This window comes from Hyaena hyaena, unplaced genomic scaffold, assembly GCF_003009895.1.
Source record: "Hyaena hyaena isolate Hyena2069 unplaced genomic scaffold, ASM300989v1 scaffold_190, whole genome shotgun sequence".
Classification (NCBI taxonomy): Eukaryota; Metazoa; Chordata; class Mammalia; order Carnivora; family Hyaenidae; genus Hyaena; species Hyaena hyaena.
The window spans coordinates 2596566-2619936 of record NW_024080822.1 but is presented as its reverse complement, the minus strand read 5'-3'; the positions used below and the strand labels follow the sequence as shown (position 1 = coordinate 2619936).

General features: G+C 39.1%; 1 protein-coding gene and 1 pseudogene across 1 annotated transcript in view; both read right to left on the bottom strand.

Annotated features, from left to right (window-relative positions):
* Window positions 1–23273, bottom strand: part of UFSP2 (UFM1 specific peptidase 2) — a 31440-nt gene extending 8167 nt beyond the window's left edge. Inside the window, exons 1-11 of the mRNA XM_039241197.1 lie at window positions 23178–23273; window positions 19742–19820; window positions 16434–16617; window positions 16285–16351; window positions 13315–13472; window positions 12738–12930; window positions 10795–10941; window positions 5902–6066; window positions 5320–5444; window positions 3593–3669; window positions 2567–2691 (exon numbers count right to left, since the gene is read on the bottom strand). Coding sequence (XP_039097128.1) covers window positions 2567–2691; window positions 3593–3669; window positions 5320–5444; window positions 5902–6066; window positions 10795–10941; window positions 12738–12930; window positions 13315–13472; window positions 16285–16351; window positions 16434–16617; window positions 19742–19820; window positions 23178–23180 — 1323 coding nt within the window. The 5' untranslated portion in view covers window positions 23181–23273. The remainder of the gene's footprint in view (window positions 1–2566; window positions 2692–3592; window positions 3670–5319; window positions 5445–5901; window positions 6067–10794; window positions 10942–12737; window positions 12931–13314; window positions 13473–16284; window positions 16352–16433; window positions 16618–19741; window positions 19821–23177) is intronic.
* Window positions 20530–20708, bottom strand: LOC120237801 (annotated as a pseudogene).
* Window positions 23274–23371: the final 98 nt, after the last annotated feature.

Sequence of the window (23371 nt, the reverse complement as noted above, 5' to 3'; positions counted from 1 at the left end):
AGCAGTATGAACAATAGTCAAATTATGGGAAGAGCCCAAATGTTCATCAGCTGCTGAATGGATAAAGAAGATATGGTATATATACACAATGGAATATTACTCAGCAATCAGAAAGAATGGAATCTTGCCATTTGCAACAATGTGGATGGAACTAAAGTGTATTATTCTAAGCTAAATAAATCAGAGAAAGACAAATATCATATGATTTCACTTATATGTGGAATTTAAGAAACAGCAGATGAACATAGGGGAAAGGAAGGAAAAATAAGATTAAAACTGGGAGGCAAAACGTAAGAGACTCTTTTTAAATATAATTTATTGTCAAGTTAGCTAACGTAGTGTATACAGTGTGCTCTTGGTTTCAGGAGTAGATTCCCATGATTCACTGCTTACATACAACAGCAAGTGCTCATCCCAACAAGTGCCCTCCTCAATGCCCATCACCCATTTTCCCCTCCCCACCACCCCTCCCCTCATCAACTCTCAGTTTGTTCTCTGTACTTAAGAACCACAAGAGACTCTTAAATACAGAGAATAAACTGAGGGTTGCTGGAGGGGTATTGTGTGGGGGATGGGCTAAATGGGCGAGGGGCATTAGGGCACTTGTGACAAGCACTGGGTATTATATGTAAGTGATGAATCATGAAGTTCTATTCCTGAAACCATTATTACACTTACGTTAACTAACTTGGATTTAAATAAAATTTAAAAATTAATATATAAAAAAGGTAAAATATAAGCAAATTCTAGAGTTGATTTTTTTTAATTTTTTTTATTTTTTACAAATAGTTTATTGTCAAATTAGTTTCCACATAACACCCAGTGCTCATCCCCACAAGTGCCCTCCTCCATGCCCCTCCCCCCCTCCCCCCCACATCCATCAGTTCTCAGTTTTTGTCAGCATTCAAGAGTCTCTCATGGTTTGCCTCTCTACCTTTCCCCCACCATTTCCCCCCTTCTTCTCCCGATTGGTCCTCTGTTAAGTTCCTCCTAGTCCTCCTATACGTGCACACATATGATATTTGTCCTTCTCTGCCTGACTTATTTCGCTCAGCATAACACCCTCAAGGTCCATCCATGTAGCTACACATGGCCAGATTTCATTGTTTCTCATTGCCATGTAGTATTCCATGGTATAGATAAACCACATCTTCTTGATCCATTCATCTGTTGATGGACACTTAGGCTCTTTCCATGTTTTAGCTATTGTGGAGAGTGCTGCTATGAACATTGGGGTACACGTGCTCCTATGCCTCAGCATTTCTGTATCCCTTGGGTAAATTCCTAGCAGTGCTATTGGTGGGTCATAGAGGAGTTCTATTGTTAGTTTCCTGAGGAACCTCCACACTGTTTTCCAGAGGGGCTGTACCCGTTTACATTCCCACCAACAGTGTAAAAATAAACTGTTGGGACCTCATCAAGATTAAAAGCTTCTGCACAGCCAAGGAAACAACCCAGAAAATTAATAGGCAACCAACGGAATGGGAAAAGATAGTTGCAAATGATAGAGTTGATTTTTAATATTCTTTTTTTAAAAAGCGTATTTATTTATTTTGAGAAAGCAAGCAGGGGGCAGGCAGGAAAAGACGGAGGGAGAGAATCCCAAGCAGGCTGTCACTGTCACTGTGGAGCCCGATCAGGGGCTCAACCTCACGAACTGTTAGATCATGACCTGAGCCAATGCTGGACACTTACCCGACCAAGGCGTCCCTAGAGTTTTTAAATATAGAACTGTGAGATATTACTTATAACCCCCCTAATTAAAGCTTTTTACATAAGAAAATGATCTAATTAAATCACAAATTCATAGTTCAGAGAAACCTTTTCATTCATGTTGCTGTTGACTTAGTGACATGATAAAAATGAAGGGTACTGGGTAACAGTAGGATGTATTCATTGGCTTATGGCTGAAAAGGTTGTATGCAACCTGTAATTTTAAGAAAATCAGCAAAGAATATGGTAGTTAAAATTCAAGTTAATTATGTCTTATGATACTTGACTTCTTGAGTTTTAGTATGAGTTTTCACATGTGTGGGTTAGTTGCCTATAAATTAAGCTTATCCTTCCTTTAACTGATATTTTAAGTATCAATGAATACTCTGGAATTTTGTCTCAAATTCTAATCTTTTACAGAATGAGATTAAGTTATATGTAAATAAGTTAAAAGTAGTCAAGCCTCTACAATGTCCAACATACTGTTTTAGTTTATTTCTGGTTAATAATACAAATATAAAGGTATTTAATTCACTCTCCTATTTCACTACATTTGTTTACAGCAAAGCTGGAACATCCCCAAAGGAATATAGTGATGAGCTGTGTGTTCCATTATTAAGTTTAATAATTAAGAAAGTGTTCATAACTCTAACCTAAAGTTCTTTCTTTGCAATTCACGTTAGTTTCCTCTTGTTCTCCCTACCAAGACGCATACTCCTCACAGCCCCAGAATACCTCCTTAGAGTGTCGTCAGTGCCTTCGGTTTAGAGTCTTTCTGATAATGGCTAGTTTGCTGTTTTTTGGTTCCAGGTTCTTTGCCTTGTATCTTAATTTCTGTTAAACAGATACTTACCTTTTCCAAAATAACTTGCAGATCTTCAGCACCTGTATAATGTGGATCTAAAATCAGAAATTTTATCTGCCCCGTAATTTCATTCCATGCCACTCCGAGTATTGTGTGTGCCAGAACTCCTCCCCCTGTAACAAGGGAAGTATGAACTGTGAGAGGGCATGTAAGAATCTCAACTTTCTATTCAATTTCAATTTCAAAGGACCATCTTGCCTATCGGTGGATCTAATCCCACATTAAAATGGTCTAGCCTATATGATAAAAGACCACAGGCGATGTCAAATATACTGAGGAGATAAAATTGTATCTTTAAAGACAAAGAAGATACAACCATACTTATAATCACATAAGGTTTATATTCCACTGCCCCACCCATGGCATTACCGATACTGGATTTAGAAAGAGCTACGCAGGGTCTAAAGTCCTCCGGCCAGAGTTAGTCCCCCCCGGTGACAGCTCAGCGCAACGGGCAATGCTGCGTACGCCCGGAGCCCCCCTACCCACTCGCGGCTCTCTGATATTCCGCTGAAATCAGTCTGTCTGCGTATCTTCCACAGCAGTCTTAGCTTGCCTTCTGTCATCACAGAGCAGGCCTTGTTCCTCACAGAATCATCAATCTTTAGATCGACTCATCTAATCCTCCTGACAAATAAATCCCAGAGAGGTGAAGCGATCTGTACAATGTCACACAGCCAGCCTACTTAGTGGTAGCAACATGACTTATGAGGCTCAAGTGAGTGACCATGGCCTCTTTTCTCTACTGCTCTCAACTCTTTAAATATTTCAGCACAGTTGTCACTTCTCTTCTTAACCTTTACTTCTGGTTATTATAATCTTTTTTTTTTTTTAATCTTTCTTCCCACCTTGGAAATTGAAAAATAAATATCTAGAGGTCAGTATATACGGTATAAATGCTAATTTAAAAAGGTTTAAAAATGACCGATTTTATGTGACATTGTTTATATTAATAATACATTTTACATACTCTCCACTCTACCAAAAGAGCCCAAGATGTCCAAAACACCTTACCGATCATTACTGGAGTTCCTTCGCTCTGGAAATGATTAGCTAGCTCCCGTCCTTGAGAGGCCATTTCAGAACCTTGGCTGGGAAGAAACAATTTCCTATCAGGTGAACAATTTCTCACACTAAGGTCAAATAAGGAGTTTGGGAGCCAATGTTTTCTACCTTGTTGTTTTCTTTTTTTCGGTTACTGAACAAAAAACATATATAAATTTAAATAAAATTAAGTGGTAGGGAACTGACGTGAGAGCAATTTAAAGCACCATACCTGACAAAATATTTAAGGCCACTAAAAATGCTACAAAAGCAGCAAGGAGACCCTGTTCCTTTGCTTCTGGAACTGCATAAAGAAGGGTCTGGATTTTTAACGGGGAGGGGGGTGGTGGTGAAAGTGGTCACCTTGATGCCCAGTGGGCTCTTATGGATGGATTTAATTTTAGATGAATTAGTTTTAAGTCCTGGGTTCTTGTCTTCTTGCCCTCAGACTCAGTCTGCATTTCCTTATCTTTAAATTGGGACCAAACACCCCTGCCTGTCTACCTAACAGGAGATTTGGGACTAAAATAGACATTATCTGTGAGGCCAATGTGAAAACTGCAAAATGTTTTCAAGTACTATTTAGGGACTATTTCAATGTCCTATACAATTTGTATTTTTGAGAAAAGAGAAAGATGGCCAGATGAAGGGAGATTATTTTTTAGATTGGATGTGCCAGGTGGTACTAATCCTGCTCTTTCTTAGTAAGGAATGCATAAAGTTTTAAGGTGCTAAAACGCTCACTTTTTAAGCACCATATGCTTCTCTACTTAGTCTATCATTTATTTGTTAGTGGTGGTTTCCAGAGCCAATCCAAACTGCAAGTGTGAAATCAGATGAACTTGGACAACGGCACATGCACAGAAAAAGGATGATGTTACTGCTTCGATTGAGGTTGTTGTAACAGAGAATGTATTTAAAACATAAGCTCAAAGGGGCGACTGGGTGGCTTAGCCGGTTGAGCTTCCGACTCTTGATTTTAGCTCAGGTCATGATCTCATGGTTTTGTGAGTTCAGGCCCTGTATCAGGTTCTGTGCTCACTGCGTGGACCTGCTTGGAATTCTCCGTCTCTCTTTGCCCTTCCCCTGGCTTATGCTCCCAGTCTCTATCAAAATAAATCAACTGAAGAAAAAAATAAAACATAAGCTCATAAATAAGGAGTAAGCTAGTTATGGTCTCAGAAACCAATCTTATTTAATTAATATTTGCTCATATTTTAATGCTAGAATTATGGTTAAACTGTACTGGAAAAAATGAATATATTATTTGGACTCATTAGTTTATTGACATCTTAAGAAGAAAAAGAGCAGGAGTTACATAAAAAGGGCAGTCATAGGTCAACATCTGATTTTCTCCTCTGAAGACTTTTTAAAGACTTGAGGATAAAAAAACTTGATTTTCTGTAACTCCAGTCAAAGTTGACATATTTCCAAGTTTTCCTCTCCTAGGCTAAAATCAAGTCTTGACCATACAAGTATATATTCCTGAAGTTTACTCATCAACTCAAAGTCTTCTAGAAAATAACCAAAAAATGTTCAGGGTTTAAAAAAATGGGATTAGTAAAGGAATGAGACAACATGGAGGGGAGAAAGGATGTGGAAGAAGAGAAAGGAGAAAAAGATACAATTTTCTTATTGTTTTAATAAAATGACAATCTTGGTTTGAAATGATTTCACTAATTTTTTGGTGTCCTCACCTGACAAACAGGATTTTTGATGTTATTCCAATCAGTTGGTTCAATACCAGTTGCACCTCGATAGATCCAATCCACTGCCGTGATCCAACAAATGATGCTGGTTTGTCCCCGGCATCAACTAGAGCCTTTATGCGTTTAAAAATACAAAAAAACCCATACACAAGACAGCTATTAAAAATCCTATTTAGGACCTTTTTAAAAACCCTATTTAGGGGGCGCCTGGGTGGCTCAGTTGGTTAAGCGTCCAACTTCAGCTCAGGTCATGATCTCACAGTCTGTGGGTTCAAGCCCCGTGTCGGGCTCTGTGATGACAGCCAGCTCAGACCCTGGAGGGTGCTTCAGATTCCGTGTCTCCCTCTCTCTCTTCCCCTCTCCCACTCCCACTCTGTCTCTGTCTCTCAAAATAAAGACGTCAAAAAACCCCAAACCCTATTTAGGACCTTTTTTCCTGATTATGAGTATATGTTTTTTCCTTCAAAACAGAAATAAGTCCGTAGCATGAGTTAATAATAATTGTTAATAGTACATTAAGGGCTAATGAAATGTACAATTGACTATAATTTTAAATGGCATGTTCTGTACCTGCTGAATTTCTCTGTGTGTCGGAATGGGTCTCTCTGTGTAGCCCTGGTGTTTGAACCAAGAGCAGATGGTCTGCAGAGATCGGTAAGCGCAGCCCCAGCCATTGTCATCTGTCCGGTCTTGCATGTAGTGATGATAACCGTACGTGCCCTGGACCACATAAATCTGTACAAAAAGAAGAAAGAGAGGAACATATCAACTTAAGATAGATGCACATATGCTATGCGTACACCCAAGCCAAGTTTACTGTTCTCAGAGCTTGACTGTTACTGTAGTTCCTTATAAAATGCCCTCAGAGAGCTACAGTTGAACATTATACCCTCCTGGCTTTCCATTAAATGTCCAGAGTCCTTAGCATAGGCTGTCAGGCCTGGCAAGTCCCACCCTCTGGTAGTTTCATCTTGTACGGCTTTCCCCTATTGCTTGCTCTGTTTTTGGTTCAGATATAGGTTCAGATATGCCAGGGGAAATCCGATCTCAGAGCCTTATGGTTCTCCCTGCCTGCAATACTCTTTTCTCAAATAGTTTTGTAGCTCTGCACCCTTACTTCACCTAGGTCTCTTGCTCAAATGTCAGAGGCCTTTGTGATCATCCAACCTGAGCACGGCATGCTTACTCCCTCAGCACCCACCTCCTGCCCTGGCTGTCGCTCTCTCTCCTTTTTTTTTTTTTTTTCTTTCAAAGCATTACTTGACCCATTACTTATTTTTAAGTCTCTGTCTAACGACACTAATATGTGAGTTCAATAAGGGCAAGTACCGTGTCTTATTTATTTCTGGGCCTAAGCTTCTCCAGCTTGGTTAATGGTTAATAGTAAATATTTGTTGAATAAACAAGGAAGGAAGAAAGGAATAAATGAATGAACAAAGGGGGAACATAACGGGACATGTGAAGAATGTTTCTTCTCAATTTTGTAAACCTGCCATTGATTACAACCCAGGTATGCTATTTAAATAGGGGAACCTAGGTGGCTCAGTCGGTTAGGTAGCAACTTAGGTTCAGGTCATGATCTCAGAGTCTGTGAATTAGGACCCCATGTTGGGCTCTGTGCTGACAGCTCAGATGCTGTGTCTCCCTTTGCTCCTCCCCTGCTCATGCTCTCTCTCTAAAAAAATAAAATAAACATTAAAAACTTTTTAAAAATCTTTACATAAATGCCAAGATCATATAACTTATTTCTTGTAGTATAACAGTTAGCTGTACTAAGCAGCTGGGTAGCTTAGTTGGTTGAGGGTCCAATTTCGGCTCATGTCATGATATCACGGTTCGTGAGTCCAAGCCCTGCGTCAGGCTCTGTGCTACAGCTGAGAGCCTGGAACCTGCTTTAGATGCTGTGTCTCCCTCTCTCTCTGCCCCTACCCTGCTCATGCTCTCTCTCAAAAAGTAAACATTAAGAAAAGTTAAAAGGAATACATGTTTTTTCTCCCCACAAACTGGTACTATCGTTTTGTACTGTTTTGTTTTGTTTTAATTAGGTAAGAAGAGGCACGGGCAAATATAGACTCCTTAAGCACACACAGAAAATTTATAACTAGAACATTATGGTAGGCTGATAAATGGTCCTCAAATGATATCTATCTTCTAATCTCTGGAACCTGTGAATGCTACCTTATATAGTCAAAACAAAACCAAACAAAAAAAAAACCCAAAACAAAACAAAAGAAAAAAAGGTCAGGGGAGGTCTGTGTAGATGTGATTAAATCAAGGACCTTAACATACGGCAGATCTTCCTGGACTATCAAGATGGGCCCTAAATGCAGCCACAAGTATCCTTGTAAGGGAGCGGAGAAGGAAATCTAACACAGGAGGAGAGAAGGCAGTGTGACCAGAGGCCAATGGGAGCGATGCAGTCACCAGATGCTGGGCGAGGCAGGGATGGATTCTCCATCTCCACTCTCCAGAGGTGGCATGACTTGCAGACACCTTAATTTCAGCCTACTGATATGGATTTCGGACCTGTGGCCTCCACAAGCGAGAGAATACTTTTTTTTTTTTGTAGTTTTAAGCCACCAACTTTGTGGTTTTTATAGGATCCCTGAAATGAATATGTCTCAATAAATTTCAGAACCTTCAGCACATAAAAATTGTTTCTAACCAGTAGGCAAAAGAGTCCATAAAAATACATACATATCTACAGAGACAAATACACTCTAATAAATTTGGATGTTAAAAAAACACTTTGAAATAACACGTGGATTAAAGAAGAATTGTATTAGAGGTGTAAAGATGCTTAAAAGTGAATAAAATGAAAATATTTCAAATTAAACCTGTGAAAACAGTGCTTTGCTTGAAATTTAAAACCTTAAAGCAGAAAGTAAGATTAATAACACACACAGTGTCCAAGTAAGAAGTTAGAAGAAAAACAACAAATCGAAGAAAGTAGAGAGCAAAAATTAATGAAACAGAACTTATAATAAAGGGAGTTGACAAAGCCAAAAGTTAAAAAAAAGGCATAAAAATGATATAAAGAATGAAAAGAAAATGTCCCAACTATGGAGGAGACTAAAGCCTAGGTAAACAGAACTTGGAAAAATGAAAAATATCCCATAACCATTAATAAAATTAAACTTTATTAAAATTGTTCCCACAAAGACAATGCTAAGCACAGATTATTTTACAGGTAAGTTTCCTCAGATGATCACAAAAAGATCATGCCAATTTTATAGAAACTCCTCTAGAAAATTAAAAAAAGAACAACACTCTCCAACTCTTTCAGTGACCCAGTGTGCTTCTGACACAAAAAAGAAACCAGAACAATGTGAGGAAAGACAATTAGAAGCCAATCTCATTCATGAACACAGATGCAAAAATCTTAAAATGTTAGCAAATGATATCCAGCAGAGAACAAAAAGTAATAAAGAATCATAGCCAAAGTAGGTCTATCCCAAGAATGCAAATCTTTGTGCTGAATTATCTAGAGGTAAATGCCACGTTGTCTGTAATTTTCTCTGAAATACCTCAAGGGGGAAGGAGAAGTGAAGGAAACACAGCAAAATGTTGACAGCTGTTGCACATACAAGAGACATGTACAGGAATGTTCATACCGAGGCTGTTTACACAGCAAAAATCCTGGACAGAATCCTACAAAGGCTTATTATATGGCAATAAAGGCAAGCGAACCACAGTTAGATGTGATACCATGGCTAACTCTTAGATACGTGATACTGAGTAGAAGAGTGGGTTGTAGAATACAGAATGGGTCAGTTTTTATAAACTCAAAATCAGCAGAACCATAAGCTATGGTGTTGAGGGAATATACACATATATGGTGAAATTATTAAAAAAAAAAAAGGAAGTGAGTGATACAAACACAACTCAGGATAAACGGAGTTCCTCTCAGGCTGTGCGGGGGCAGAAGAGGGAAAAACAAAGGAACACACATCAGGCTGGTGACGTTCTCGTTCTTAAATTGGGCGGCAAGCTCTGCGTATTCATTTCCTTACTATGCTTTACAATTTACATATAATGTTTATGTATGTACCAAATATCGTATAATAATGTTTAAAAATATGGAAATGCTTCTTATATCTCTATAATAGAAATAATAAACCCATTTCACTGTCAAAACAATCAGCATTTATTTGGTACCTTTTGAGTGTCTGGGTACTTTGTAAGGAACTATTAAAAATTAAAAACGAATCTTTGATACAGAATACCTATGCTACCTAGAGGAGTTCCAAATATGGTCTGAGAGAAGACATTTATATAATAATCTACTGGAAACCCATCAAGAGTTATGTTGATATATTTCTATCTGGTGACTCTATGACTGTGACAGCAAGATTTTTAACCAGGAGTAGGTCTCTCAAGATTTCTTCTCACATGAGCAAAATAAATGAATTAATTTGATATCATTGATGTGCTGACTAAAGACTCGTCTGTCCACATGGGACGCTAAGTGCCCCACCAGGGTCTTTCTCTGTGGGAGGCTGGTCTGTCCACAGCTCTTGGCAGCCTGGACCTGCTGTCCAAGTGCACTGATGGCCAGGACTAAAATTGGTCCCCTAAGTCCTCTAGGTAGACACTGTAGCATGTATTCATTTTTAATTCTTAAGATTTCCTTACAAAGCACATACTGAATAAAGACCATGACATGATAGAAAATTAAGTTTCCTCTTTCGGTGGCCTGAGTGGAGAGGTGCAGAGTGGAGCAGGCAGTGGGGATGTGGGCAGTGAGCAGCTCTGAGAAGGGCAGGGAACAACTACACACAGGCTGAAACGATGAGGAAACGGAGGCTGAGGAAAGCAGGCCGATGAGGATCGAAGCATTCCCACTGAAAGCAGCAGAAATGGCACCAGGGGCAGCAGGGGCCTGAGACCGGTGGCTGCCAGTCACAGGGCTGCGAGGTTCTAGGAGGCCAGCTGCGCAAACATTCCTGTTCTTGGGGGGGGGCGGTGTGTGCCCTGAGACCCTTTCTCACTGACCTGCTCACACCCTCAGAGGAACCCTCCCCGCGCTCCACCAATCCACTCCCACTTGTGCTGCCGTTGGTGAGGACCCACCACCCGCTACCAGGTACATGCCGCACAGGAAACAGCTGCAGGGCCTTCCCGACTCCTGCTGCGGTGTGCCCTGGGGAGAGTCCGCTCTCTCCTTAGCGTGATTTCTCAGGTGCAGAATGAAAATAGATGGAATAAATGGGACAAGCCTTGAAATAAATTGGAGAAGTAGGGAAAATGTGGTACATATTATCTATTCCTGACCTTTTTAGACTACTGTGAATTACTACTATCTTAAGCAATGATTATTAAAAGAAACGGGTAGTAAATTTTGTTTTAGAGATGATATATATACATTACGAATCAATCCTTATAACTTCACTGGATACAAACAAAAAAACCCCACCACAGACACTGATGATCAGGTGACTTATAAATAATTATTAAACTCACCATACCAGTCTCTATGTTAGGTGGACTGAGATAAGTGTGTGGATTTCTAATGTAACCATCTTTGTATGGTTCATCTGGAAAGTGATAAGCATTAGACCTTCTGAAATAAGGTCTGTCGTGAGGCAGATTGAAGAGGTCATGTAACTCCTAAATGAAATCAGAATCAATAGAAAAGAAGAGAAAAAAGTTAAATAACTTTAGATTTCTTATCAGTAAACAAATTCAAGCTAAAGATATAAAACAAAACTAACTATATATTGGCTATAAAAGTTATCAAACACACATAATTCACTAAACTAATATAATAATGTATAGATTAATAATAATATAACAAACTAAAACCAAATGAGAGTTATTTATGTTATCTATGGATATGGGTATAAACTGGAAGGAACGGAGAAAAAATGAAAATGCAGTTGACCCTCGAACAATGCGGGGATTAGAGACACTGACCCCTCAAAAACTGAATAGCCACTGTTGACAGAAGCCTTAATGATAATATAAACACATTAATGATTAATATACTGCATTCTTACAATAAAGTAAGGTACAGAAAAGAAAATGTTATTAAGGAAATCGTAACGAAGAGAAAATACATTTACAGTGCTGGACTGTATTTACTAAAAAGATAATCTGTGTATGAGCAGATCCTCGCAGTTCAAACCCATTGTTGTTCAAGGGCCAGATGTAATTTGTCAGAGTGAGAAAAGATATTTTCAAATTAATTATTTCTTATAACACAGTCTGTTAAAACACATCTGGGCTAAACACTGGTTTTGAAACAGCCTTGTAAATGAGTAAATTCTAATTAACAATAATAGAATTATATGACAGTATTTTGGAGAATCATGCTTAAGAGTACTTCACAAATACAAGGGGTGGTGATTAAATTATGAGGTAGAAATTGGGTGGTAGGAAACCAACCAATATGGTGTCAAAATTAAAATACACAGACATGTTTAAAATGCAAAATTTCCCCCACTGTATAAAAACGTGACAGTGACTTTGTAAAACCTGACATTTTCCTTTTTGTATCTCCTATGCATCTCGCAGTTTGAATGGGGTCACGTGGTACCTCTGCAGGTCAACTATACCAGTAACACTTACAGAGGACGCAGAGGGTACAGGATTATACCTCTTCCCAGGGTGCCAGGCAAGACTAGACATCAAAAATATGCATTCCAAAACCAGTCATTTCATCAATCTCACTTCTTTTAATGGTGATCATGTTTTCTTCAAAATATCACTAATGAAACCCAAATAACTGTGGGACGTGGGGGATGGACTATTACTATAAATCCTAATCAAAATCAGTATATATCCTAACTTTTCTTCCCTAGCTGGAATCTTATCTCTTTCACAAATCTGAAAGTAACAGAAGGGAAAAGGAATTTATAAACACTCAGCAGAGGTTCCAGGCATGTAAGTATCTCTTCATTTCTGTACTTGGTTATGGAAAAATTTCACAGAACATATGAACCACACTTGAATGTATAAGATCAAAATGTTACATATGGTTTAGCATAATGTTTTTTCATTAATACCACTTTTTAAAAAGTTCTATGTGGGGGTGCCTGGGTGGCTCAGTCGGTTGGGCGGCCGACTTTGGCTCAGGTCATGATCTCACAGTTCATGGGTTCGAGCCCCGTGTCGGGCTCTGTGCTGGCAGCTCAGAGCCTGGAGCCTATTTCAGATTCTGTGTCTCCCTTTCTTTCTAACCCTCCCCTTCTCATGCTGTCTCTCTCTCTCAGAAATAAATAACGTTAAAAAAAAAAAAAAAAAGTTCTATGTGAACAGGAATTACATAACATGTAAAAATAACAGTCTGCTTCCACACTTTTCCTATTAAATCACAAAATAATTTCCATTTATTAGAAATGTTTAAGTAAATATGAAATGAGTGATGGTCCTGTTTTCTCTAAGAATAGATGAATTGGTTTTACCTTTCTATAGGCCTGCAGCTGACCATCTGGGATTCCTGATGGATATGAAATTGTTTTAAGATGTTTTTCCCCTGGCAATAAAAAGTGCAGCGGTTCAGGGACCACAATAGATGTTCCTTTCATATATTTCAAAATGCACTTTTCCATATCAGTCAGCTGATTATGAATTGCATCAACTAGAAGTTTACGAACTCTGTGGGGAGAAATATTCAAGTGCATTAACGAAAGTCATAATGGCTATGATAAATGAGAGTGGAGAGTAAACATATCCCAAATATGGTAAAAACAAATTGATTGGACCGGGTTTATGAAAGGAAGTCTAAATTATGCAAAGTGAAGTAAACTGTGTATTTCCTGTATGTAGTGAAAGAGAAAACCCTATAGGTTTCGTACACTACCCTACATCCTCTAAATAAACACTTACTTCCTAGATGTCTCAGTTTAATAATAAACAAGGAAGAAATCACAGTAAAAGTAACAACAATCCTGCACATTCCTATATGATATTTAAAAACGGGCTCTGATTACTTTGGGGAGGAGTGCTCACTCAAATGCAGTGATAGGACAAAATACTTACTTTCCCCAGGTTTCTTCCGGAGCAACAGACAGAACCACATCAACGGGCAAAATCATACTAACGTAGTGGTGCCCCCCACTTTCTCTTTCAATGATGGGGGTTACGGCTCCCAGAGAGGTTGACATTTCCAGCATAAGATCTATATTTACTATCTGATGCTATAAAGATAAACAGTAACAGTCAACTTATAGCACATTGCACATTAAATATTAAGAGCAAGTTAAAGGACTTTTTAAGGACCATATAAAGCTGTATGACAGTAAATTATTTAAAAGCACATATCTGAGGGGTGTCAGGAGTTAATTAACTCTTGATTTTGGCTCAGGTCAAGGTCTCGTCTGCGCTTAGTACAGAACAGGCCAGAGATTCTATCTCTCCCTGTCTGTCCCTCCCCTGTGTTCTCTCTCTCTCTCTCTCAAAATGAATAAACATTTAAAAAATGAATACATAAAAGCATAAATCTTATCTTTAAAATAATTTCTGCTCTGCTTCAAAATAATCTGAGGGGAGGTGGAGAGTGAGTGGGGATGAAGAAATCGGACTGATTATGTGTTGATACACATTTTTTAAAAAACATTTGTGTGTGTGCATTGATAAACACTGAAGCTGGCAGAGGCTCACCAGTATTCATATAGTATCCTCTCTACTTTTGTAAAGACTTAAAGTAAAAAAAAAAAAAATCAAACGAACAAGATACCAAAGGAACTTTTAAACATATATTACAACTATACACCCCTGTCTAAAGACATAGAGAACTATAAACAAATACTGAACTCTATTGGTAGATTTGATTTTTAAAAAAATTTTTTTGTTGTTGTTAACATTTATTTATTATTGAGAAACAGAGACAGAGCATGAGCATGGGAGGGGCAGAGAGAGGAGGAGACACAGCATCTGAAGCAGCTCCAGGTTCTGAGCTGTCAGCACTAAGCCCGATGTGGGGCTTGAACCCACAAGCGGTGAGATCATGACCTGAGCCGGTCAGACACTCAACCGACTGAGCCACCCAGGCACACCTTGGTAGGCTGGATTTTGACAGTGGTATAAAATATCAACTCTGAAAACGTTTTCTGTTTTGAACAAATCTGGCAAAACACTGAGGATACTGGAAGCCAGGTTTCTCGCTGACAAAAATTTATGAGCTGTGCGAGGTGGGAGTAGAATTGGAAATACAAATATGATTTACATAGGTAAATATGAATGTATTTTGTGTGTGTGTGTGTGTGTGTGTGTATAGTGAGTGTGTACACACGTGCATGCTCCTTGGAGAAATGGCTGATTCCCAATCTGGAACAGGGACAGTACATGATTGGCCTAGAACACCTTGTGGAAGGAAGTAGGAAGTACTCAAAAATACCATGTCAAAAGGACACTGGAGCCAGCTTGAAGAAGCTTCCATTGGCCAAATCTTATAAAATGTGAGCGTCCAAATAACTAATGAGAGTAACAGACTGTAACTCACTGCATAAAATAGGAACCTATGCTTCCATGTTTATAATACAGAAAGAAAAGCAAAGCTCTTCATTATGGTATAATTTCATCTAATAAATGTGGAAGGAAATGATAGAAAAATCACCACTTTGCAACCATCAGATTAATGCTGGATTCAGGTAAAAATTACCAGTTCCTACTGGAGGTGTTGAGTAAAACTTTGGTGAAGAATAGGATACATAAATACAGCCTCATAGGATACATAAAGTAAGCCTCACTTAACTACGTATAAGGGAAAAAATAGTGTACTCCCAGAGAAGAAAACCAGCAGACACTACATTAAGTGATCAGAGTTAACAACAATACCAGGAGAAGACTCTTTAATATGATGTACTGAGGAGGACAGGACATTACCTCTGCGATATTCTTACCAACAGTGTACCACCTGAATCTTCAAAAAAAAATTTTTTTTTAATGTTTATTTATTTTTGAGAGATAAGAGTGTAAGTGGGATAGGAGCAGAGAAGAGGGAAACACAGAATCTGAAGCAGGCTCCAGGCTCTGAGCTGTCAGCACAGAGCCCGATGTGGGGCTTGAACCCATGAACTGTGAGATCATGACCTAAGCCGAAGTCAGACGCTTAACCGACTGAGCCACCCAGGCTCCCCTGTACCACATGAATCTAATCATGAAGAAGCCTAACACACCTCAACTGATGGGCACTCTACAAAATAACTCAACCGTACTCCTCAAAGTGTCAAGCTCCAACTACTGGTAATCTCAAATCATTTGATCTATAGCCCAGTTTTTTTGTACATTCCGCATTTGCAAATCTAACAGCTCATGAAGACATCTCATTGGTGTCTCAAACAACATGACCAAAATTGACCTCATGTCCCCGCCCTTCATCCATCTTTGCTAAGCAAGAAACTGATCATCCCATATCCAATTCGTTTCCCAGTATAGTCCATTTCATCACCTAAATATCTCTTGTCCCCACTCCTTTCTCTCCATTATCATAGCTGTAAGTTTAGTTCAGCTTATTCTGAAGTGGCCCCTGCCCACCTCTCTAACCTCATGTCATCCTATTTTCCCGTAACAGCCTAGAAAAATAACTGCAGTCATATGAACTTTATACAACTTCCTCCCTTGGAGGAGCTCCATTTTTCATGTCCAGTATTTGCCAAGTCTGGCACATGGCAAGTACTCAATAACACTGCATAATGTGTCATTATCATGTTTCAGAATGATTCCTTCTTATTTATTTTTATGTAATTTGTAAACCTATTTGGGCTGTATATTTTTTGTGGGAGCAAAGAAAGCATCGAAAAAACCTTTTAAGATATGTATTAATATGGAACAAAAGTTTAGACACGGAAAGCAGAAATATGACCTCTGGAAAGTCATTTACTCTTTCTGCACCACAATAATCTGATCTGTGAAAAATAACAGAGTTGGATTAAATAATCTCTAAAATCTGACTCCACTCCAAATTCAAGGATATATTTTTAACACTAAGAAGATGGGTGATTTGCTTACCATGTCTGGTAACTTTTTGTCTCTCTTTCTCATAAATTTTCGTTTTGTATCTTCTTCCTGTTCAAAGCTAAATTTTTAAATACACAAAGATGTTTATAATATGAAATGATGTTCCGAAAACATTTCTAGCAATTTTCAAACATACTCACTGAATAAAGCGCATTACGGTCTTACAAGCAGAGCTGTCGGCCAGCTCTCCTGGGACGGTGTTCAGGTCACTGTTAGGCCATATGTACACTGAACTGTGGCAAAGTTTGAACACAAGTGCGTTTGAAGAAAGCTTGGTTGACAGGTCACTCAGCACATGTTTTAGTGCTTTCTTGATAAATATTTCTAAATTAAAAGAATATAAATAGAAGTTATTAAGACGAATTTTAAACTTTTCAACACGAATGGTTCGAAACACACAAAAGCAGAGCAGAGTAAAACTGACTCCCAAAGAACGTTCCCCAGACTCAGTCATAAAAAAATCATTTTGCCTTTCTTTTTGAAAAATTGAGATAAAAGTCAGGGATCACAAAATCCATCCTTTCAATGTGTACAACTCAGTTGCTTTTAGCACAGGGACAAGGTTTTACAACCATCACTATCTAATTCCAGAACACTGTCATCACTCCAAAAGAACCCTATACTTAACAGCACTCATTCCCCATTCCCCCTGCACTTACCCATGATCCCCACGGATCTACATTTTGTCTCTAGAGATTGGCCTATTCTGGATACTTCCCATAAATGGGGGTGATACGTCATGTGTTCATGTCTGCCTTTCACCCCGTATATTGTAGCATAAATCAGTACTTCACTTCTTTTTATGGCTGAATAATATTCCCTTGTATGGATACAACACAGTTCGGTTATCCATTCAAAGCGGAAACACATTTGGGTTGTCTCTTTGCTCTCTGGCTATCATGACTAATGCTTTGAACATTTGTGTGCAAGTTATTGTGTGCATATGTTTCCAACTCTCTTAGGTGATCACCTAGGAGGAGAATCGCTAGGTCATAGGGTTAACTCTATGTTTAACTTTTCAAAGACCTGCCAAACTATTTCCAAAGGAGCTGCACCATTTTATATTCCCACCAGCAATGTAGGAGGATTCCAATTACCTTCAAAATACCACATAACTTATAGCAGTAAAACTGTTGAATGAAACAAATTTCTTCTCTTTGGACTATATCCCACTAACACTGTACAACCAAAGTACTGTATTCTAAAGTCACAGTTTTTTTCTGTATAATGTGTCCTTAACTTGATATTTATTTAGACTTTATTTTTCAGGGACTTCCTTTTAATTTAACACAATTTTTGTGTTATGAATATGTAAAACATTTTTATGGTTCAAGAAGACATATTTAAAGAAGATAATATTTACTTGTCTTAGCTTGCTACTTTTTTTTTTTTTTAATATTTTTTATTTTATTTCTAGGAGAGAGAGAGAGACAGCGTGAGCAGGGGAGGGTCAGAGAGAGAGGGAGTCACAGACTGAAATAGGCTCCAGGCTCTGAGCCGGCAGTCAGCACAGAGCCCGACGCGGGGCTCGAACCCACGAACCGCGAGATCATGACCTAAGCGAAAGTCGGACGCTTAACCGACTAAGCCACCCAGGCGCCCCATTAGCTTGCTACTCTTGAATCCTAAACCTATTTAACCTTGTGATTAAAATATTTATTTAAATATTACACTGATATCTTGATAAATAAATACCTTGGGGTTGTGGTAGAGAAAAGATTACTTATAACAAGTCAGATTTTAAGACATCTTGATCTGTTTCAGAAAGCTGCATTTAAAGATTTTCAGCTGCACTACAAAAGACAAACTTAGTTCCTGGATTATCTTCTGTTTATTCTTGAAGGACCATGAGGCAAAGTAATCTAAAAAAAATTGTTATGTCTTTAAAGTTGAGCACTTCTTTCTTCTATATTTTCTCATTAATGATTCTCTTTATTGAGTGTTTGAAAGACTTTGATACAGTAGGAATATAATAAATCAGAAGACAAGCTCAAATATATTAATTACTAGGTAAAAATTATCTACAATCCTTGTTTATTTGAAATTACATTTTTAATTTTTTTTTAAATATTTTTATTTATTTCTAGGGGAGAGAGAGAGAGAGACAGCATGAGCAGGGGAGGGTCAGAGAGAGAGAGGGAGACACAGACTCTGAAATAGGCTCCAGGCTCTGAGCTGGCAGTCAGCACAGAGCCCGACGCGGGGCTCGAACCCACGAACCGCGAGATCATGACCTAAGCAAAAGTCGGATGCTTAACCGACTAAGCCACCCAGGCGCCCCTGAAATTACATTTTTATACCTTATTGACTAATGGATTAAGTATACTTTCATAGCAAAATGTATCATCAAGTTATATGGAGTTGTGAAATACAAGGCTTTAACCACACAAGTAACATATTAGGGAACAAGTACACTTTACTGATAAGATCAGCCTGAAAATGAGTTTGAATTACTCTTTGTAAAATGGTTCTCATCTTGATGGCACATTAGAAACACCGAGAAAGCTTAGTAATACCCAATTCTCTGTCCCAGAGACTTACTTTCATTCATATGGGAGTGGGGATTAGAAGGTGGACCAAGACTGAGAACAATTTTTTAGCATAAAGGGATGAGTCAGAAAGAACATTCTTCTTTCTTTTCCTTCCTATTTCCATGGAAACGATGGCCAGCTAGCGATCTCCTTCAAGGAACCTGGCACTTTTCATTCCTTATCTTTCTGTACTTCTCTGTGGCTTCTGACACCACTGCTCGTACTTTTCATGAGTGATTTTATTTATTATCGTGGTGTTAATTATCATCCTTCAGAGATATTCTCTATCTCTAGTCCTGACCACTCTCCCTTAAGTTTCAGAATCGAATTACCAAATGCCTGCCAGGAATCTGCACTTGATATACTCTGGCATCTCATATGAAACACATCTCAAACACAACTCCTCATCTTCCTCCTCTGATATGCTTTACCTCTGTTTGTGGCCTTAGCCCAAATCAGAAACAGGAAGGCATCCTAGAATTTGCTTTATACAAACTCTGCTGAGTTTTCTCCCACAGACTTCTTGTACCATTCCCAAACAATATAACCCTGAAGAGAGTGGGCTCTGGAGACTCAGGGTTACATATAGGCGAAAGTCTGCAATGCACAAATGTGGGTGCCTCATTTACATTGTGCTCATTTATCTTTATATTTATTGTGACAATTTTCTGCCAGTGGGCAGTGAAGTGAGGGGACAGCTTTTCCTCATTTGCCCAGAGGAGCCTTGTGGGCTAGTGGTGGTGCTGGAACACAATCCCTAAGTTTAAGTCCAATTTATACAACTTGCTAACCATATGATTTTAGTTTATTCATCCTATCTCTCAGTTTCGTTTGCAAAATGAAGAGAATCCCAGTATATTTCATCATCAATTTTATAATAAAAAGGAGAGGTTTTTGTTTTGTTTTGTCAGACCTACCGTTAGCAGGGACTAGCTGAAAAGCTAGATCAAGGCCTCCTCGTATTCTGAAGAGTATATCCATAGTCTCTGAAACCACCTAAAACAAACAGAACCAAAATTCCACAGTAAAACAAAACAAACTCATCCTCATACAAATGAGACTGTACCTGAGATTGGGTGAAGGCATTAACCTTGATTCTTCAAGTTATTTCATGAGTTAATTGTTTTATGCAGAAAAACAAAATACCCTAAATTCTATATCAGGAGTGCTCAATCTTTGTTCCACACTGAAAGCACCTGAGGAGCTTAAAATACTCAGACCTGGGCTGCAGCCTCAGCGATTCTGATTAAATCTGGGAATGGTCTAGGCACAGGGATATTTAACAGCTCCTCTATGCCAGTGATTCTAATGTAAAAAGGTTGAGGACCAATGATTTAAGATATAATTTCTAAATTATAGTCTTAACAATGGGTTTAAGAATGACATGAAAACATCAATGGTAAGGAACTAGTTTAAGAATACGACAAGAACAATGAATCTAATATGACAGTGCTGGTCAAGACAATGAGAGAAAACTGATACATCATAATGCTGGGAATACGAACTATAGGACTCTTCATAGGGCAATGCGTCAATAAGAATCAAGCCTTATACTCACATTCTTGGCCTAAAGAGTGTGCATTTAGAAATTTAGTCTAAAGAAATCTGCAGAGCATACAAAGGTCCAGGTCTAAGGATGTTAAACTGAATGTTAACAGCAGGAGATTGGTTAAATAAATAATTATGAATACTATACAGTCATGAAGAATCTATATGCTTTAGAAGAATATTTAATGGCATAGGAAAACGCTTGCAACTCATAAAGGGAAATAGCCCTTGTGATATGGAATCCATCAGTAGTTCCTATTGGGAAAAGTTTTCAATTAGTAATAATTGCACCTTGGATAAACCTCATTGGCTACAATACTGCCACTGTGCAAAGCTCCATCAGTAGTTCCTAACATGGGTTATATGTTGAATTTTGAGGAGTTGATGACATATGATAAATGACAGGTATCATTTTGTGGGGGTTGAGGGGGAATCTCTATGAAGAGGTTTCAAAGATTTCTTCAGATACTCAAAATAGGTCCCAAACAGGCTGAAGAACCATACTACACATTAAGAACCCTATTTTAAAATAAATGAATAGATACTGAGATTTATTGCGCTCTTAAAATGTAAAAGGCACTATGCTAAGTGACTGGACATGTATTAACTCTCATCCTCAGAATATCATGAAGTATGTACCATTACTATTTTTCTTTTTACAATTCCTTCCTTACATTTTTAAGTTTTTAAAAAATATTTATTTATTTTGGAGAGACAGAGTGCAAGAAGGGGAGAGGCAGAGAGAGAGGGAGACACAGAATCTGAAACAGGCTCCAGGCTCCGAGCTCCCAGCTGTTAGCACAGAGCCTGACGCGGGGCTCGAATCCACAAAGCGTGGGATCATGACATGAGCTGAAGTTGAACGCTTAACCAACTGGCCACCCAGTTGCCCCTCCCTCCTCAAAATTTGTTAAAAGGTGATTGTTTTCATTAATTCCACAAACTAACCTGTTGAAAGGGTATACCCTTTGCCCCAACTCTACTTCTGTAAATTTGTTCGAAGGAAATAATCAAAGTTCAGTGAAAATTTAGCTTCAGTGTTCAATGTTGTCCACTTACTGTTGTTCATCAGAGCAAAAAAAAATTATTTTTTGGAAACCACTTAAATAGTTACCAATGAGAAGTCACTTAAATGAAAAAGAATACTACCATTCAGAATATTAAGCATCTGTTCAAACAAAACATTTAATGACAATGAAAGATACTAAAGAAGACAACATTTAGAAAGGCAGGCAAGGGCAGATTTACGCTATATGATTTTGCACAATGTAACTAATCACTCAGTACTTTTGTACTGTTCTGTAAAACTGGAAAAATCTACTATTTCATAGGGCTGTTGTGAAGATTCCACAAAAGATCTTAAGTGAAAGGACTAGAATCTCCCTAGGCTTCTGAATTGAGATCCTCTCTGAAGAAATAATACTTAAGCTGAGATGTGAAGGATAAGTAGGTGTGAATATTAACAATTCCAAAGGAAAGATGGGGGTGGAGATGGGAACACCCATTCCAAGCAGCAGCACAGACTGGTGAAGATCTGCTTAAAAAAACATTTAAAAGACTGCCACAGATGGTTAGATCTGGTGGTGGTAAGGACAGGGATGGTTGGAGTAGAGTGAGTGACAACTGGCAGCCATGTAGGAGTAAGAATGCATAGGATCTGATTATTGATCAGATGTTCAGGCCTTAAGAGGAAAGTCAAGGATGATTTCCAGGTTTTTGCCATGCACACCACGGTGCGTGTTCGTACCATTTACCAAGACGGGGATCATTGGAGGAAGAGCAGGTGTGGGATGAGTGAAGGTAGAAATAACGAATCAGCTTTGAACCTGCTGAGTTTGAAATACATATGAATTAGGGCGCCTGGGTGGCTCAGTCAGTAAAGCGTCTGTCTCAGGTCAAGATCTCACAGTCTGTGAGTTGGAGCCCCTCTGGCTCTGTGCTGACAGCTCAGAGCCTGGAGCCTGCTTGGGATTCAATGTCTCCCTTTCTCTCTGCCCCTCTCCCGCTCATTCTCTCTCTCTCTCTCTCTCTCAAAAATAAATAAATAAATATTTAAAAATTAAAAAAATTAAATACATATGAATTATCTGAGTGAAGGTACAATTAGTAGATACGTAGATATAGAGCTCAGAATATAGTTAAAAAGATTTTTTTAATGTTTATTTTTTTATTTTGTGAGATAGATGCGAGCAGGGGAGAGGCAGAGATAAGAGAGAGAGAATCCCAAGCAGGCTCTGCACAGTCATCGCAGAGCCCCACCAAACCTGAGACCCTGACCTGAGCGGAAATCAAGACTGAACGCGCTTAACTGACGGAGGCACCCAGGCGCCCCTGGAATACAGTTGTAAAAGCCGGAGATACGAATGTGGGAGGAAGCACGGGGTGCAAAGAAAAGCATCCCTGAAGAACAGCACATCTGGGCTAGGATAGGCCTGGAGGGCCTGGCTGAGCAATTAGGAGGGGAACTCGGGGAGTGTGGCAATCACCGGAGCTAAGTGAACCGAGTATTTAAAGAAGTTACTCATATCTTTCCCAGGTCCAACACTTCTTCAAACCTTCAAAAACGCCTCATAATCCCTCGTTCTCAAAATGCATACACAAGGAGGCACGGGCAGCGTAGATTCTAACGTTGAGCTGGGTATTCTAGGTAGTGGCCGGGCAGTTTCCCTCCGGCTCAGACCACCGAATCCGCAGCTGCCACCGTGGGCCCTGGCAGGACCAGCTCCCTCCAAAGGCTGTGGAGCCATGGCGGCTACCAAAATCCGAGGGGAAACCCAAGGGGCGATGACGAGCAGAGGTACTCACCATGTCTGCGACGTGACGACGACCAGAGCTCTGACGTCTGCCCTAAGGCTCTCAGTTCACTGGCCCGGAACTCGTGCTTCCAGGGGCGGGGCCTCGGAAGGCTGACTACAATTCCCAGCATACCTCGCAGCAACGTCATAGGGCGTATCCCATTACAGCTCCTCGCGGAGGGATAACGGGGAGGGGAGCAGCCG